Here is a 20345-nt window from a genome sequence, read left to right as displayed (position 1 = left end):
TGATCCAGCCAGGATGTTCCCTTTGCTGATAGGATGATAAATGAACAAAGAGTAATCTCCATTTGAGAAGTGTTGACGAAGACATGATGAATGCCCAATGTGTACTCAAAAGAATCATCTACTAAAGAACACAGTTCCTCTGTCTTAACTGCACAAGCTCATCTCTTCATCAAGTTCAACAATCTTACAGTACTTTAATTTTTACTAAACACTAACTCTACTGTTTTGTTTCAAATGTCCATGACTCCTCTTGGACTCCATCACAGCCTGGAAATCATATGATCTATCATGGCTGTTTGCCACTGCTCTAGACTCAGAAGACTTCTGAGGATGTGCTTAGAACATGAAGGTTACTGTGAACGTTTACCACAGACATGAATGAAATGAAACATACTGGTAAGCTTTTTACTACTTTCATTTACCTAATGGGTCAACTGGTTAGAAAATATTTTTTTTAAAAGGAAGGAGAGCCTGACCTGTGGTGGCACAGGGGATAAAAGCGTCGACCTGGAAATGCTGAGGTCGCCGGTTCAAAACCCCGGGCTTGCCTGGTCAAGGCACAGATGGGAGTTGATGCTTCCAGCTCCTCCCCCCCTTCTCTCTGTCTCTTCTCTCTCTGTCTCTCCTCTCTCTCTCTGTGTCTCTCCCTCTCCTCTCTAAAAAAAAAGAATAAAAAAAAAAATTTAAAAAAAAAAAAAGGGAAAAAAAAACCCTTAAAAAAATATAAATAAAATAAAAGGAAGGAGATTCACTGGTTTTTTCAGTGCCAAAACAAAATTTAAAATATGCTATCATGACAGTTTAAAGATCTACATATAAAGAATTTTTTTATTGGATGGGGGTGTTTGTGGTTTATATAAAAAGACAAAGAAGTGAAGATTGGAAACTACAGGCTTTAGACTAGAGAATTATGACTAAGGTACTGAATGTCAAATTTGCTTTTAAAAAATATTAGCTTAATGATACACTGCCTTCTTAAAGATCACTACAGGTACAATTTTAAAAAGTAGACAAGTATCTGCTAATTAAATATTTTTTAGATAGTTGTAAAGGAGACAGAAAGTTCTCTAATTATGAAGTAGCTGCTTAAGAACATAAAAACATTCAGTTGGATTCAGTTACATTAAGATATATTTTATTTATGTAAAGAAGAAACTTGAATTTTAAAAATCAATATAATTAATTGCATTAATAAGTGTACATATACTATATTCATATAAAAGAGGACCTTAAAATTTAAAAATCAGTAAAACATAATAGTGGTATTTTTTACACAAATATATTTTTTTAAAGATTAAGATTGATTTAGTCTCTATTCAGTCAACAGTTCATGTTTTCGGCTGGTATGTCTGATAAAGGAGTGAAGGTAACTACGGAAGAATGATGAAGGACAGAAAGGCTAAAATTAGGACGTGGTCAACACTCTCCTTCTCAAGGAGAAGAGGAGACCTCTAGTTGACTTCCAAAAGGTCCCCACCCTTGAGCAGTTCACATCAAGTGTTCTCTCAGCAGCAGCTCAGAGAAGCCTCTGAAAGCAGTGTGTCCCCCTAGAAAGGGGACAATGACTCTCCTGTACTCACTTAAGCATTTTAACATTGATTTAACTGTATAAAAAATAATATATATAATTCTCCAGGAGGAAATCAAATACAAAAAGGTATGCCAGTAAGCAAATTGCTTAGATTTCTTCAATCCCCAAATATAGGATGCCAATAATAGAGATAGGAATATCTACATCAAATAGGTTACTGATTAAACTGTTATGTTATATATATTTCCTTTCAAATAACGTATCAGTTTGATTTTGGCTTTCAAAGCAACACAGCCTTTATTCATTCAGAATCCTGACCACCATCAAATCAACTAAAATCCTGCTGTGGGTAGAACGGTGACTGACTGCCTGATGACTACTGAGGTAATGCAAAGTAACACATTCACAACTTAATTTTTTAAAATGAAGTTAAAATTAGAAGCACTTTCATATGTAATATATTTCAATTTTCTGTAAATTATAAATTAATGTATAGTAAAACAAAATAATGGTTAACCAGAATAATAAACTACTAGTATCTACCCCAATTATGAATTAACAGTAGCTCATTTGTGTACTTCACTCCATGTTAAAGCAGACACGATTTTCTAAAACGATTTCTCACAGACCAACCTCTAAATAGCCTCCCATGTAGTGACAAAAAATTAAACCTATATCTCAAACTGATGATAGCAATGATTAACAACTTAAGAGGAACAAAATGAACAATAATTTGCAATTACATTTTCACACATTTTCGTAATTAACTAAGCCAATTTCCAAGGCTGAGCTATATTCATATCTGTGTGTTGCATATGACTTGTGGCTTGTGAAACAATACACACATATCCTATACTTCCCTCATTCTACTCTTAAGGTAAGACTTACAACATATTGTCATCCATGGTATTATATTAAAATAAAATCTAAACCACAATTTAAGCTGCTTTTATATATGAAGATATACTAACATTTTGGCATTACCATTTAGTCCGTTTACTTTTAATGTCATCATTCTTCAGAGCTCATCTGCCTGTGATTGTGTCAGACAGGACATATGTGCATCCCAAGCGCTAGCATGTGTGACCAGGAACAGTGCATCTGGAGAAGAGGCTACAGGACCACAGCTGGCCATTAATAAGTAGTGATCCTGCCCTGTCAGTCTGTGCTGCCCCATTGCCCAGCACAAGTTTGGCAAGGGCCACATTAAGTGTGGGGCATTTTTCTGATAACAAAAAAAAAAAAAAGGAGAGAGGGAGTCCTACCTGAACGTGACCTTCAATAATCCTCTAATTTTTCTCTAATAGTTGGGATATTAAATTCTCAAATGTTGGTAACAGATACAAAAAAGAGACTAAATTTAATTGTGGATTTTTACAAGTTGTTTGCATTTGCTTAAAACTAGAGGTGACTAGATTTCAGCATTAGGGGGCCACTGAAGCATAAGATAAATGATCACCTCAATATGGAGGTGGGATGGGAAGAGGGGAAGATAATGACAGAGGATATCATGGAGCAGATGGGGCCAGCTCAGTGTTAGGGCGGGGGGAGGGGGGTCCCACAGTGCCCTCTGGCTGAGGCGGAGGACAGAGGGACTCTGATGCTGCGACCTAAGCTAGCTGGTTCCTCCTCCCTACCTGCCGTTCCTTACTCTCTTAGAGATATTATCCTCTCACTAGAGTAAAAGCTTCTACAGAATAGAATGATGTGTTCCTAGTATTCCCTACTCACTTAATAAACAAACTGCTTAACAATTTTGTTCATAACAGCTGCTATTCTTGGACAAAAGGTATGTTCTGATCTTAACGTGTCTGGCGAATTTTCTTAGTGTCATGAATATTCAACTAATACAATACCTTAAAATTTTTCTATAAACTCTGTATAAATTCCCTTTGATAGTGTCAATTAAAATAATCAATATGAAACAATTACTACATGTGATTATTAATAAAACATGTAAAAATGCTATGTGCTGTCTGCCACCATGACGATAATGTCACACAATAGATGTTAAAATGGCATAATTACAAATGCAATAAAACAGGGGTTGGGAATCTTTTTGGCTGAGAGAGCCATAAACGCCACATATTTTAAAATGTAATTCTGTGAGAGCCATACAACGACCTGTGTACGTTACGCATTATCCAGTAAAAATTTGGTGTTGTCCCAGAGGACAGCTATGATTGGCTCCAGCCACCCGCAACCATGAACATGAGTGGTAGGAAATGAATGGATTGTAATACATGAGAATGTTTTATATTTTTAACGTTATTATTTTATTTATTAAAGATTTGTCTTTGAGCCAGATGCAGCCATCAAAAGAGCCACATCTGGCTCGTGAGCTGTAGGTTCCCGACCCCTGCAATAAAACCACAGTGTACTACTTTGAAAAACTAGTCTACTTACTACTTATATGTCTCAGAACGAATATATTCAAAAACGTGGGACACGCCAAGCTGGAACTGGTCAGCGATCGGGGTAACCCAAGGATTGTTTTCTGCTTTGAATACCTGCTTCTGACCAGTCAGATCCAAGTTTCCTGAAAATATGAAGAATAAAAAAAGATGAAGGTCCTTTCATCTAACACAGATCAGGACTAAGAAGTCCTACCCAATAACCACAGCACAATCATAAGCACATATTGGTTCATTTGATCCAAATCTTTAAACATTTCTTACCCCAAGTCATTACTGGTGCACAAGCAGTTAGTACTCTAGTGCAAGAAATAAAAGTCAAAGAAAGAGGGAAAGAGGTCGTGGAGAGAAGGAGGTAGATAGAAAGCAAACTTGGAAGGTATTCTTACAAAGGTAATATGTGCTTTATTTTTCCTAGGTATTTGCTACAGAACCTAAAATGATGCTGTCCAAAACTGCATGAAGTGTTATTAGACCCTCTTAAAATTCTGCCTTGACAATGTGAATCTCTGCTTGTCTAATCTGGTCTAGACTCTAATGGATCAACACCACCTTTTTAAATTAGCCAAAGAACAATATGAATGAAGAGAGAAAAATAATTCCTAAGTAAAATTACCATTGAGTTACTCAGGTACCATAAGAAAGAACATCCCAGCAGCACCACCAAATCAATCTCATTAACATGGTTATATGTGATAGAAATTCACATTTGTATTGTCCTCATCAGTTTACAAATTATCTATTCAAAGCATTTGATTCTCCAGCAATTCCCAAGGTCAGTTATAACATCACTTTATAGGTAAATAAATAGAAATGAGGGGAAATTAAGTAACAAGACTAGAAAACTGTCACAGTGGGGTTGAGAACCAAAAGCTTCTGACTCCAAATCTCATATTTTTTCTATAATGTCTGTCTATATACCTGTTAGTCTAGATCAACCAAGGATCACTTAATAAAGGTAGCATAAAAGAGCCAGAAAGTGCCACCCTGTTGATCAGTCGGCTTTTTGTTTGTTTGTTGGTTATATTCAAACATGAAAAAGCAGTGTGTAAAAAGCTTCCTGTAACTTGCTTATAAAAGGGACAAGGACAGAGAAGCCAAGCAGCAGAGATATATGTGACTTCACTCGACACCAGACTCGCCGAAGGTCTCTCCCTAAAAGTCCTACAGAGGAATTCCTTCTCAGACTCCTGGTTCACGGCTTTTAAACACAGACAAAAGCAATTATTCTTCCCGGCCACAACCAAAGTAACATATTTGTCCTATTCTGGGGCTCTATTGCCAAATTTGTCATAACTAATAGCTGAGATAATGAAAACTCAATCTGGGCTGCAAATATAACATAAAGCACAAAATTTCCTAGCTGATCTGACCTTCAAAAGATGAAAAGTTAATATTTTTTACTATGACTATATATATTTCTTCTTAAAACAAAAAAATTAATATTTTGAATCCAAATTCTTTTTGTTAAACTTGAAACAATCTAAAAGAATGGAGAAAAGACCAATATAAAAGTGATTATAATTGTCTAAAATGCTTTTGGAAAAAAACAGATGTCACCAAATATCAAAAGGGAATAACATGTCATGATCTTTCCAAAGCTACTTAGATTCTGTTGATGTTAAGGACAAAAATAAGCAGACATATTTCTAAGAGTATCAACAATATCAATTTTCTCATCTTAATGGTTAAACATCAAAAGTCAGATATTAAATCATTTGGGAAATTAATGGGCTTGATTCAGAAAACTGCCTAGGGCAAATAAAAATCCAAGAGTTGCACTTAGTATGTTAGCTGGGTACTTACCTGGGCATGACCTTGCCGGCAATGGGCTACCTTTTATCTTTTTTTGTTTTTATCTTTACTTGGGGAGGGGGGTTGTAGCTTCCCAAGAAGGAAACTGATCTGTTCAAATTTCTCTGTAATTCTTATTTTTCCTTAGGACCTCTTTGCTATACTCTACTATGTCCTCTCTTCCATACCATTCATTTTTTTATTACTTCTTTTTATTTATATTTTCACTTTTCCTAAAAATGAATACTACTAGAAATTTCTGGAAGAGTCTTCCATTCAAAACAAGTCTATTTCTAAAGTGTCCTGTTTTAGATGCACAGTGTATATGTTCCCCATTCTTCTCCGCAAGCTTGGTCCTCGAGAGAAGGGTGTCTATATCAGGAGACAGGAACCGTGCTGCAGCAATTCACTAATAAGTCAGGGGTGGAGGCGCTGGAGGCGAGTACATCTCTCTCAAAACATTCACCTCCTTAACAGCTTATGCTTACATGTTATTATTCTGTCTGTAAATATGCCCACAGACATCACCACAGAATCAACTATGGAAAAGATTACTAAGACCTTTGGGAAAGTATACACAATTTAAAGGGAATAAGAAAAAGAAAAAAAGAAGTCATGAAAAGCATAAATTGCGCAAGAAATGAACCAATTTCTAAGCAAAGAGGATCTCCCTGCTAGCAGCTGCTTGTGCCCTAAATACCTTTCCTCCTCATCCCCCAAAGTCAGCCATCCTAATGAGAAATATGGTCTAAATTTCTAATGGGTAGAATTTGATCTGTTGAACATGCATCCAGGACTCCCCATCATTCATTCGCACATTACCATGAATTAACTCAAATGAATTGCTTTCCTCTCCACATCTGATTCAGATGCGGATCAAGGGAATATGATTTTTTTCACTCTGAGGAAGAAGAGAGGCAGGAAGAGGAAGCCTATATTTGGAGCATTTCTCAGCATGCTGTAGATTCAGAGCCATAGATCCATGTGGGAGCAATGTGGACCAGGGAAAGGCTCTAGGAAGGACCCCACAGACAAGCCTCAGCTACTCCAAATTAGTCCAGGGATGACTTCCATGGCGCAGTTAAGAGAAAGGAGAGGCTTCTTGCCCAGGCTGTATCACAAGCTCCTTTCCAGTTAGGTCCAACAATCCACAAAGACAGCTATGTTATGAGCAATGCAGGTTTTAATTATCTTTGAAATTAAGTTACAGGTGCATATTTATAGGGAAAAGAAGAATGTGCATTCTATTGCCATCTACCTACATACCTACTTTGGAATGTACACAGCCTCTTGTTAACTTATTAACAACCTCTTACTAAGCCTGCATGCAGCCTTTTGAGTAATAATCCTCTGAAAATGATGCACTAAATTCTACACTCTCTGATTGTAACACATGGAAAACAGACCTAAGGGAATAATGCCAAGAAAGGTCAGCCATGTTCTCTGAAGCATCTAACCCCCAGAGACCTGTCAATCCCACACAACGTCTCTATTAGAGTGCTGTCAATGGAGACAGAGGAGGTGTCGGGAATTGCTAACGACGTCTGCTAACTGGAACAGGCAGAAAATGCGGGATGCGAGGTGGACACACTCCCTTCAGGGAAAAGGAGTCTTACACGGATGTCTACAAAGTCAGGATACACAGAAGGGCCCATGGGCTCTTCATGAGCATTTTCATTGACATCACTTCAAACTCATCCGTACATTCCAGCTATTCATTTTAGTCTCAAACATGCTACACAATCACATCCATAGGGGTTTCATACAGCTACCAGAAACAGGGAGCCTAATAGAAAAGAATGATTCAGGTTCACTGGGGGAAGAAAAAAACCCCTAAACAATAGTCTTGCCGGTGACGCTGTGTTTTCTTTTTAACAAAGAACCATGAAAACCGTTTTTAATGTCCACAGCAACCCTTAGAGCAGGCGACTATTACAGATGACAGAGATGGAGACCATTCGGGCCAGCCGAGCACTGCCTCTTCAGAGTTATCACCGGGCTTGGCAGAATAGGGTGTGCTTATTTTGTTTTTCAACTTAATGTTACTAGCGGAGAACACAATGCCGGCTTCTGTGTAGCTGCAACTCTCCCAACCAGCTATTTGTCTCTGGCTCTCTTACCTCACTCGGCACCAACCTGGAATGTGGCCGTTTCAGAAGAGGGTTAATATAATTAGAGTAAAGCTAGGCCATTATACTGTGTGAAAAGATGACACCCGTCTCGTACTGGCCTAGCAACAAGTTACCCTTGCCTCAGCACAGCTCATCTGTCAGCTGTCGGAGGTGGCTTCCCTTTCAAGTAATAACATGCAGGAAGCATCTCGCCCGCTGTCAGTCAGGCGGCAATCGCCCTAACTGCTGCACGCTTCAGTGCATCTAGTTAGGAGCCCTCACCCATCTCCTTTATTAGAAGCCTGAGCACTGCTCTGGTGCTGTTCTAACAAGGATCAGGCAGCAGGATTAAGCACTGTGACAAAGAGGATCTAATAAGCTAGAAAGTGGTGCGTCTACAGACACGCTGGCTGGCTCCCACACAGAGAGATTCCCCATGCTCACTCTTCAGTGGGATGGGCCAGGCCACAGGGGAAGCCAGCCTGTGCCGTGATTAGCAATGACCCTCTGACTGATGCTGCTATTAAAATCATATATTACTCAGAAGCTTATTCTGCAATTGCAAATTGGATTTTCCATTTTATTACCTGCAGAAGTACCACATATGCTTCATATATATAGTAAGCTTTGCTGTGTGATTGCAATTTTGTAAACACTGAATTGTGCAAAACAATCATTCTTCTTGCGAGTTATAAATGTGCCTGAATTAGGCAACTGCACCTCCATTAATAAGTATGCTCATTTTCACTTATGGAAATTGGTTGTTTTCATAATCACACAGTTAAAAATTCTTCCTTAGTATTCAAAATCCTGAAACATATGGCCAATAATATTACTGATCACATATTAAGCAACTGAGGGGGTCTGGGCAAATTTGTCACCTCATGGAAGCAGGATTTCCTCCTTTCCTGATTTCAAAACACCACAGAGCACTTTTTAAATTAATGCACTGTAAAAGGTAGGCTCTCTCTCTCATACGTATCTAAGGCAATGGTCAAAGGAGATAAAACTAGCAAAACCTGGCTGACTGGGTAGTCTATCATTAGATTACTAGATTTGCCCACACCCAGGTTACTCTTCACCCTTGAAGTGGTCCCGATGAGATGTTATGACAGCTGAAAGATTACCTCTGCTCCGCAGTGAGGCCACACACGGAAGCTAACCACAATAAAATAAAACATTTTTTGCTCCAGCACAAAATAAAAGCTACGTTTGCATCCACTCCAGGTATAAAGAGATATTCTACACATAAATCTCTATAATTCTTATTACTAGGTAACAGGCAATTAATTATAGAAGTGCATGATTATAGTAACAGCTGGAGATGCAAGGTTCCTTCTTGACTATTTCTTTAGCAACACACTTTATTGAGTGTAAAATGACCATAAGACTTACGAAATGATTCTTATAATAGTAAATGTTTGCAATAATAAAACAGTGGAAACAACCAGAATGTTCAACAACAGGTGAGAAGCTGAATAATATATGCTACCGCCTTACAATAAAATGTTAATCAGTAATTAAAATGAAATATATTTGTCTGTACAGGCTTAGAAAGAGGTCTACACTTAAAAAACACACACAAGGATTATGCTGTTTGTTATTATTTCATTTTTGAAAAAAGTAAAGAAATCCCATATATGTGTATGGAGGAAAGACAAACAAGAGACAGATACATATCTAATTGGAAATGTTGTTTCCTCAAAGAGGGGAAATTAAGATGGGATAGGAATTTGAACCAGCAGAATGAGGGGTAAACTATTAATTTTCTCTTTTGAAAATTCCATGTGACTACAAGTATAAGTTATTTTTATAATTAAAAAGGAATAAAGTGTACTGAAAGGAAATCATCAAAAACAAATTCAAAGTACACGCAATCATCAATTCAATTTGTACAAAAGACTGCATGCTATTTAAAACAGCATCATCCTACTGCAGTGAAAACCATGCTTTGCAGATGAAGATCCATGAAGCCCTGCTTGGCCTGGAAATCTAGGTCTGAGGCTGCTTCTGCGTGTGCAATGATGATGCATCACAGTGGGCTGTATGTCTCATGACAGCTCTCAAATTTATTCCGTGCAGAACTTGAGGCCACATTGTTACATTCTGGCAATTGTGTGCTTCGCCTTCCTGGCATCACATTTTTAAAAGAGGCGTTTTGTTCATTTAACAATTATAATGTATTGCTACTTTAAGAAACATACTTAAATGTTACTCTTCTGATTAGGGCAGGGAGAGTACAAGTTAAGTAGAAAAGACTGAAAACCAAAACAAAAAACCCCAAACCACTCTGCCAAATGGCTCCAACAAAAATGGCTTTTGATTTAATGTGTATGTTAGAGTGAATGGGTCCAGAAGCCCACCTACCAATGAAGAAAAACAGCATTTTACATAGTTTCCCTGTGATGCTCTTCTTGGTCATTTGTTGTCTGTGTTCCAGGGTGAGGTGGACTAGAAGGGGCTCTCAATCAATTACAATAAATATGATTACCCAGCAACGGGTCAGTGGGCACCCCAACACATACCTCCAGTTACTTTACCTTGCAAGTCCCGTTCTGTGGATAGTAAATAATCTGTTTTGAACCTGGTATTCATGTAGAATTTCCCAACCATTTTTCTAAATGTGGGAGGTCATCTTATTTTTGCTTGCAGGATTTCCTGTGTTCACATAATGCTATCAAGTGGAGACAAATCCCCAGTGGCTCTGGCCAGGGACGTGGTCCCTGATCCCAAGTACATTCATGGACTCTGTGACCAAGAGACTGAGTAAATGCCTATGCTTTTCTGAGCTTCAGTTTCTTCATCTGCCAAAGTAAAGATTATAGTACGACTGACAGGATTGTGGACAGGAGCCAAAAAGCATATATGCTGGTTCTGTAACCTGGAAATCACTGACTACACACACACACACACACACACACACACACTCACTCACACACACACATACTCATATACATATGTATATATATGTGTATATATACATATATATGCATACACACACATATACACCTACAAAGATGTGTCTATATACTCTTTACGTTATTATTATTTGAAGGTAAATCTGCAAAGGAGAGAAAAATATATATTTGAAAATAAGTGCCTAAAATGGTTTATTCAAGAAATTCACAACCTCCTGAAACTGAATTCACAATAATTTGCATGGTGACACTCTTCTGGGGAAAGTGCCCTGTTCATAAGCTTCTCAAAGGTGCATGGTCAAAATCAAGATAAAATTTATGTATACTAATTTCATTTCCTAGAAGACTGAAAGATTTATGGACAGAGCATCCCCTAAGGCTGGCCCCCAGCAAGTATTTCTTCACTCTGACCCCCACTCCACTCAAATCCCCCAGTTCACAGGAACTGAATTCAGGACGACAGCCTCTGGCCACCTGCGATGCTGGAAACATCAGCACCAAGGGAGCCCCGTTATCCTGGAGACCTCAAGGAGAAGTCACTGATGAATGCAACACAAACTAAAATAAATATATGTTTGAAGAATAAGTCTTAGTGATCACAGCTTTTTATAGGATCAATAAAGGTATCACAAAGCAGCCTTCACCATAGATGTTTAAGTTCATTCAGGCACACCTCATTTTACTGCACTTCATAGACGCTGCATTTTTTACAAACTGAAGGCAAGACATTCCATCATCAAAAAGATTATGACTTGCTTTATGTCAATACTCACTTTATTGTGGTGGTCTGGAAGTGAACCCACAATATCTCTGAGGTACGCCTGTATATGATGGCCACCTTACAATGTTTTCTGCTAGTTTAGCATTTACGTAACATTCTATCTCAGATCCCTTCAACAATGCTCGCCTTAAGTAATACTGATATTTAGTATTAATATGTAATACTTAATTGACTTGAAATACCACAGACAAAACTCATGTTTTTCTCTCTCTAGAAGGCCCTCTAGTCCTCAGTCCCTAAAGCCTGAGGCACCTACGCTCACCATCACATCATGCTGTGTAGTTACTCCTGTTCCAGAGCACACCTTTATAAGCTACAACAGCCTTTCAACAGAACGTGTCGTCTTTGTGAGACGAGGGGCAAGCAGTAGTAGTACTGGGCAAGCAGAGTCAACTTTAGAAACTAACAACCTTTAGTATAATTAAGAGACAAGATTCAAGACAGCATCTATCATTTATGTTTGTGAGTACAAAAGTGTAGGCCAATGCAAAAACTAAGAAGAACAGATTCCTAACAAACTGACGTGTGTTCAAAAGAACTCAAAGTCCTGGGGTTGGCCAGGGCTCCAGGAATGGACACTTCGTCTACACTGCTGGTTACAGTACAAATTGCCACCTCTTTTCTTATAGGTAACTTGACAATTCATATCAAGAGCTATAAAAATTTTGATACCATTTAAGTCAGTAATTCTATCCGAGTAATAAATTTATGCTAAGAAAATAATCATAGATGTTTATAACAATTTATGAATACAAATTTTCAGCTCAGTGTTGCCATGTTCCTCTTAAACATCTGGAAGTTACTCAGATGTCTAAGGAATTGGTGAATAAATTATAAGATACAGGATGGCACATTATATAGCCGTATGATTAAAAATGGTTTTAAATAAAATTTAATAATGGGTAATAATCATAATATTAAGTTGAACAGTAGGCTCTAAGACTCATCTAATAAGATCATAACTTAAAAATATGAGTTATACACATATGAATAGAGAAAAAAAGAAAATATAATCATAATTTTAACTGGTTATTTCTGGATGGCAGGATTATGAAAATTACCCTTTAATGTAATTCTCAGATTTCCTAATCAGTGTTCCTGAGTGTGCATCATAATTTCCTGGGTTCTTTGTTAAAACCTCTAGAGTTTTCAGTTTTGTAGTAATTGAGATTCAAGAGTTTACATTTCTAACAAGTTCTGGTGATGTTTCTGTTCCAGGGACCACACTTAGCAAGTAACTATATATTTGTAATAATAATCTTAGTAATCACTCTGCCATGAATATACCAAATTGTCCCATTGTACACTTTAAATACATAAAATTATATTTGTTAATTACTCCTCAATAAAATTAAAAATATTTGAAAAATCAAAAATTTTTAGAATTTGAAAATAATATAGCAAAAAACATTAAATCCATTTAGAGTATTGAAAGAGAAATCTGAATTTTTAGAAGTTATTAGAAGTTTCTATTAAAGGTATCAAAAATAAACCCACAAACCAATGAATGCTTACCAACATCATCATCATCATCTTCATCATCATCATTGCTATCATTTATTGAACATGTATTTTGTACAGCTGTTGCTTCCGGAACTTTGCATACATTATTCCAAAAAACCACATCATGCATGGGAAGTATTATCAGCTCGATTAAAAATAAAACAAATACGCCCTGGCAGGTTGGCTCGGTGGTAGAGTGTTGACCCAATGTGTCAATGTCCCAGGTTCAATTCCTGGTCAGGGCACTCAGGAATAAGTGACCATCTGCTTCTATACCCCTCGCCCCCCCCCCCAATTCTCTCTTCCCCTCCTGCAGCCATGGCTCGACTGGTTCAAGCAAAGTTGTCCTGGTGGGGGGGATGGCAATAGGATAGCTCCATGGCCTCTCCTCAGGCGCTAAAATATAGCTCAATTGCCAAACAATGGAGCAGTAGCCCCAGATGGCCAGAGCATCCCCTGGTAGGGGGCTGGCTGGGTGAATCCCTGTCGGGGTGCATGCGGGAGTCTGTATCTCTGCCTCCCTGCCTCCTACTTAATAAAAAAAGAAAATTAAAAATAAAACAAATAATAGGGGCATCAGACCCACACGCAAGGTCATATAAGTAGTACATGGCAAAGCTGAGATTCAAAGGACAATTTATCTGGCTCATCCAAAGCCTTGCATCTTTCTAGTATATGACACACAAGTTCTTGCTCATGCAAAAAGGTACTGAGATATTGTTGAAATAGTAAAAAATATGACATCATTTAAGGAGTACTATCGGAGCACTCCCCACCTCCGGCCCCACTCAAGAGATGCCAGAAATTCTATCATCAGAACCATTTTCTTAGGGCTGAAAGCCTTGTTGCCTCCAGGAACTTTCTTTTTAAATACCCTTTCAGAAAAGCAAATTAGAATAACACTTTCATTAATGTGACAGAGTGAATATTTTTAAAAGGCATTAATATATACATGCACTTCTTTACTCGAGTCAAGACACTAAGGCAAGGACTTTCTTGTTTAAAATTAAATTTAAAACAATATATATTATTTTTTATAGTTTCTTAGAAGAAGAGAATCTCATGTAATTGTACAATGAACAAATCATTATTTTTAAAATAAAACTTTTTTAGGGCCTGACCAGGTGGTGGCACAGTGGATAGAGCATCGGGCTGGGATGCAGAGGACTCAGGTTCAAAACCCCGAGATTGCCACACCTTGAGTGTGGGCTCATCTGGTTTGAGCAAGGCTCACCAGCTTGAGCCCAAGGTCGCTGGCTCGAGCAAGGGGTCACTCGGTCTACAGCAATCCCCAATCAAGGGACATATGAGAAAACAATCAATGAACAACTAAGGTGCTGCAACAAAGAACTGATGCTTCTCATCTCTCTCCCTTCCTGTCTGTCTGTCCTATCTGTCCCTCTCTCTGTCTATCTCTGTCACACACAAAAAAAACTGTATTAGGTCAGAATTTTTTAGGACAACTACAAGACTATGAGAGCTGAAATTACCCAGGGGAAATTTTGAGCATAAGAAAAGGCAGAATAGGATTGAGTCTGGGTAGGACATCACAGACAAGCTGGCAGGACCAGGTTAAAAATGGTGTGAGCCAGGCTATGGAATATTGGGGGTAGTAGTGGCATATTTTAATCTATGTTTTTTTAAAATGAAAAACTTCTATACTGTTGCAGAGAAACAACCATAATTCATGTTTCAAGCTCTGTAGCTGATTATAAACACTTCTGAGAGGTCTCACCTGTCCCTGACAGTTTCAAATGCTGCTTTTTGGGGAAGCTAGAAGTGGAAAGCAATGGGATTGTTCCCCCTTCACTCTCATCTCCTGTCACTTCCCAATGGTTAGATGTGTCTAACCAAGCAGATTTCAGACTCCTCCCTTTTCACCTGAGTCTACACTTTGAGATTCCACATGCACAAATTCAGGTATCTCTTGCTTCTGAATGTTCACTTTATATCACTTTGCTTTTAGGAAAGACCTATATTAACACCTGATTTTGATAAATGAATGAAACCCAAAGAGAATTTTTGCTTTTACGAAAGAGTGAAAATCGCATTCTGCACGTGATTTGTATGGAGGCAATATGTAAACCGAGCAGCAAAAGTGGCCTGGCCAAGTGCCTTCCCTGAAAACTCCACTCAACGTCTCCACATCAGACACCAGGGCTTTGAACAATGCCTGTGAGCATGCGCTTCACTTCTATTGCTTCCATGCGTCCGTTAGCAGGATGGGTCCTAATGTATCCAGAAAGTCCAAGGCAGCTCATAAGGATGCTGAGCTTAGCGTAAAACTAGACAGTTAAGTGGATTTGGTAGGTTGCTTTTGGGGTCTGGGAACACTCAATAATTTTTCCATATAAATTAATGGTTACTGTTTCTTTACTTTAGGCCATTTAGGTTTATAAAAGTTTGCACAGACATATTCTACTTTCAGCTAATGGGGAAAACTGCTATTCTAACTGGAACATTTATTTCCTAAAGAAGGAATTGAACCATAATCCAGACACATGTACAACTTGAGAGCACATTCAGCAAAATCTTGGGTGTGAGAGCTTAGGGGAGACTAAGATTTCTATCAAATTTTAATTTACAAATTATGTAAAAAAAAGAAAAGAAAATGACTTCTTAAATAACTTCATAGCAGATAAAATACCAGACAAACACAGACTGATTCAATCAGTGTAAGTACATAAACTTAATGATCATCTTAATAACCTTCCCAAATGATAACAAATTACCTTGTTAAAGCCTATCTTCCTAAAAAAGTATGCCCATTTTTCAACCAATAGGAATAATACTAAAGTTTAAATGTCATTGTAATACATTACTAGGCACTTGCTCATATAGAAGTATGAAACAAAATTAACTTTATTTTTTATTTATATAGATGGTAAATACCCTTGAATCCAATTTTATTAAAGGTTAAGTAAGGGATCAAGTTACTACACAGAACCTACACTTCAGTTCTATGTAAAAATGGCTTGTTTCAGCTTTGTGCCTCACTCTTGAGCTTACACTTTTATTACTTTGGTGCCATGTGTTACGCTCTCTGAAGAGGCTGTAGATGGAGGGCGGATATTATGTCACATAAAAAATGTACTAAGATAATTAAAAATTCTGAATGACACAAATGGTGTCTCCATGAAAAACTGCAATAATTGTAACTTAATTTCCAGTGAATTCAAAATTTTTACATTAAAATAATGTTGACTGGCCTGACCAGGTGGTGGCACAGTGGATAGAGCATCGAACTGGGATGCTGAGGACCTGGGTTCGAGACCCCGAGGTTGCCAGTTTGAGCATGGGCTCATCTGGCTTGAGCAAAAAGCTCATCAGCTTGGATCCAAAGGTCACTGGCTCAAGCAAGGGGTTACTTGGTCTGCTGAAGGCCCATGGTCAAGGCACATAGGAGAGAGCAATCAATGAACAACTAAGGTGTCGCAACAAAAAACTGATGATTGATGCTTCTCATCTCTCTCTGTTCCTGTCTGTCCCTATCTGTCCCTGTTCTCTGACTCTCTCTCTGTCCCTGTAAAAAAAAAAAAAAAAAAAAAAAAATAATGCTGACTGTTTTTAGACTTAAATTAACAATCTATTTTAATATGTTTTGATAAAACTTATTTTCACTTATTTTTTTTTTAATTTTTCTGAAGTAAGAAGCAGGGAGGCAGAGAGACAGACTCCCGCATGTGACCGACCGGGATCCACCTGGCAAGCCCACTAGAGGGCAATGCTCTGCCCATCTGGGCCATTGTTCTGTTCCAACTGGAGCCATTCTAGCGCCTGAGGTGGAGGCCATGATGCCATCCTCAGCGCCCGGGCCAACTTTGCTCCAGTGGATCCTTGGCTGCAGGGGGGGAAGAGAGAGAGAGATAGAAAGAAAGGAGAGGGGGAAGGGTGAAGAGGCAGATAGGCGCATCTCCTGTGTGCCCTGGCTGGTAATCGAACTCAGGACTTCCACACGCTGGGCTGATGCTCTACCACTGAGCAAACCAGCCAGGGCCTTCACTTATTCTCAAGATTAACTGTATACGTTCAGAAGTAAGAGATAATGAAAAGAAAACTATCTGAACGCAGTATTTCCATGTGTGTAAATGTATCCATACACACCTGTATACACACACCCTACTTCAGAAATACAACAAAAGCAAAAACTATGTATTATACCAGAAAGAATGTAGTAGGGGAAAAAGTAGAAAAAAAGTTGATAGTTCTACTTTCATAGAAACCCATGTACTTTTTCCATATAAGTGATAAAAGGTAAATAACTACTCCAAACTAATAGAAACAAAAGAGTATCTTATTATCTAGTGCTAAGCCAGAGTTAAGAAACAGACCAAAGACATAAACTAATATGTTTTAAAACTTTAACAATAAGGCTGGAGAAAAATCAAAACAAAATTACTCAAGGGAAAAACACAATGACTCAAGGTAAAAAAAAAGTCTACCCCATTTCCCAATTTAGATAGCTTGCCAGTCCTAACATATGACAAAGCATTACCTATAAATAACAGAGTATAAAATGAAGATTTACCACAATTTGGGATTTGGGTGAGGTTGATTACATCATGGATTTATTTACAGTATTTTTGGAAAGCCAACTATCTTGGGTTAAAAATACAAAATATTGTCACAGTTAACAATAAAAAAGGAGAGTACTATGATACTCTACTGAAGGAAAAAACAATCCATAAATACAAAATTGTTTTCAATGTGTGAAGGTATTTTAAAGCTCAATTTATTTACCCAAAAAAATAGAGCTCAAATTAGCCAAGCCCTGGCTTGACTCCAGGCACCGACTGGTATTGCTAAACAACTCTTCTCACTGCCGCTGGTTTACACAGTGTTGTCAGTCCCAAAACTCCAAGTTGCTACTGTCAATCCCCAAATTTCAGACTATCCTGATAGCCACAATATCATCATAAACATTGTTATTAAAAATAATGTATTTTTAATGGCAAATGTTTGAAACACAAAATAACAACCTTTAGTAAATAAATTATTTACATGTCATTTTATACGTTAGTCACATTTGTCATTTTATTTAATTTTCATAATCTAGGGCCTTGGTCAGCAAACTGTGGCTCGTGAGCCACATGCAGCTCTTTGGCCCCTTGAGTATGGCTCTACCACAAAATACCATGTGCGGGCGCTACCTTGTTAAGGAATGTACCTACCTATATACTGAAAGTTTAAAAAATGTGGCTCTCAAAAGAAATTTCAATCGTTGTACTGTTGATATTTGGCTCTGTTAACTAATGAGTTTGCTGACCACTGATCTAGGGAACTACACAGATGTTCACAAGGGAAAACTTTGGGAGAGCAATCTGATATCAAGCTGCATTGGTTACAATAGCCAAGATCTGGAAACAGCCTAAGTGTCCATCAGTGAAAGAGTTGATAAAAAAGCTGTGGTATACTTATACAATGGAATACTGTGCATCCATGAAAAAGGAAAGCTTACTTTTTGTGACAGCACGGATGGACATGAAGAATATTATGCTCAGTGAAATAAGCCAGACAGAGAAAGACAAATACCACACGATCTCACTTATATGTAGAATCTAATGAACATAATAAACTGAGGAATAAAATAGAAACAGAAGTAGGGTAACAGGAAAATGGACTGCTGTCAGAAGGAAGGGGGAAGATGGGACAGGAACAAAGAAGGTGAAGGGATTAGCCCAATCACATATCATATTTCCCCATGTATAAGATACACCCTTTTCCGAAAAATTTGGGGTCTAAAAACTGAATACGTCTATATAGTGGTTGTAGATTTTTTACTTGCATTTCCTGCTTTTTTGACAGTGATGATAAGTATGAATTTTATAATGAATAAAATGAGTTCAATAACTTTATGTAATACTTTTTTTTTTTCAAATTTTGGGCCCCCAAATTAAGGTGTGTCTTATACACAGGAGCATCTTTTATATGGGGAAATAGGGTATATATAACACACAGATATAGATAACAGGGTATCTATATCTTTCCCCAGAGGGAAAGGGGGGATGGAGGTAGGGGGAGTGAGCAAAGGGGATGAAATGGAAATGGAAAGAGATTTTGCATGGGGCACAGGGGGGCACAGTGCCGGGGGTTGAAGGTGTTATATTGTGTAGGACACTTGAAACCATGTTAACACAGTAAATTAAAATTTAAAATTATAAAAAACAAATATAAACAAATGATGTCCTATGATTTCTCAAGAACCAGGTCCCCTTAGTCAATGATGCAAATTTAAAATAATGTATGAAGTGTAGGATTAAAAAAATAAAACAAAAAACCTAGGCTCTTCACAGTGGTCAGAATCATGGCTTCAATTTTTAAACAACTATACTTCAAAAACTGTACCATGCACAGAACATCCAGACTCAACTTCCATCAGACAACGTGTGGCTTACTTGTGATTACCCAAACTCACTATGAATTTATCCAAATGACCTCTCCCCTGTGAGTCTGGATGAAAGGTAACCTCATTCTGTGTAAGCTCTTCAGAGAAAACTTCCCTACAATTTGCCCACCATAGCACTTGTTTGTAGTATTTAATACATTTTATAATTATTTTGTTGGATTTCTTTGGTTTGTTTCTCTAACTTCATTGTAAGCTCCAAGGACACAGAAGCCATGACATTCGCCCTCTGTGTGGTGCTGAGCAGCACTCCAGACAGCCCTTCTCTGCTGTCCTCCGAGCGCCTCCTGCAGCACTCCCTGTGAGTATCCGCCCACTACACAACCAAGCTGGAATTACAACCCAGCTGTTTCCACTTCAGCTCATTAAACCGGAGGGGCACTCTGTCTTATTCTTTTTTCCCTGGTGTCTTGCACATGATAGGGATGTACTTCTCAACTGGGATGAAATTCGATCCCTTAAAGGTGTCTTTCCATGATCTAAAGAGAAAGGGTTTTAAAAACAACTCAAGGCTAGTTTATCTACACTCGCGGAGCCCCTACCACAAATTCTGATGTGCCCCTTTTGCTGCCTCAACTGAGTGATGACAGAGAAATGCGAGTGAGGTAGGCATAGAAGGACACGGAAGAGAAGCTGAGGGCACTGTCACAGGACGCTGAAGTATGTCAGACCGGAAGTCTGCTAGTGCTGATTTACAGGCTACTCAACTTCACCAAAACATAAAAAGGAAACAAACTTTTTTTTGGCTTAAGTGATAATGTAATCATTTGAAAATGGTAAAAATTATTTTTTTGAATTTATGTCCCAAAGACAAGCCTAGAATACTTTATGTATATAATGTCAGGCCTTTTCAAAGGACCCCGCAAACTGAAGGGTGCTTTACAGTTAAG

At 38.0% G+C, this 20345-nt stretch overlaps 1 protein-coding gene and 1 non-coding gene across 3 annotated transcripts in view; one reads left to right on the top strand and one right to left on the bottom strand.

The window, feature by feature from the left end:
* RSU1 (Ras suppressor protein 1) overlaps positions 1 to 20345 on the bottom strand; it is a 213845-nt gene that overhangs the window by 105582 nt on the left and 87918 nt on the right. For both annotated transcript variants that reach the window (XM_066280979.1, XM_066280978.1), the window contains one exon: positions 3938 to 4070. In XM_066280979.1, coding sequence (XP_066137076.1) covers positions 3938 to 4070 — 133 coding nt within the window. The remainder of the gene's footprint in view (positions 1 to 3937; positions 4071 to 20345) is intronic.
* On the top strand, positions 13222 to 13297 carry TRNAI-AAU (transfer RNA isoleucine (anticodon AAU)). Its single transcript has one exon. It is a non-coding gene; the product is annotated as a tRNA-Ile (tRNA).

Source organism: Saccopteryx bilineata, chromosome 5 (genome assembly GCF_036850765.1).
Source record: "Saccopteryx bilineata isolate mSacBil1 chromosome 5, mSacBil1_pri_phased_curated, whole genome shotgun sequence".
NCBI classification, from domain to species: domain Eukaryota; kingdom Metazoa; phylum Chordata; class Mammalia; order Chiroptera; family Emballonuridae; genus Saccopteryx; species Saccopteryx bilineata.
The sequence above is the reverse complement of the archived record's forward strand: the minus strand, read 5'-3'. Positions and strand labels throughout refer to the sequence as shown.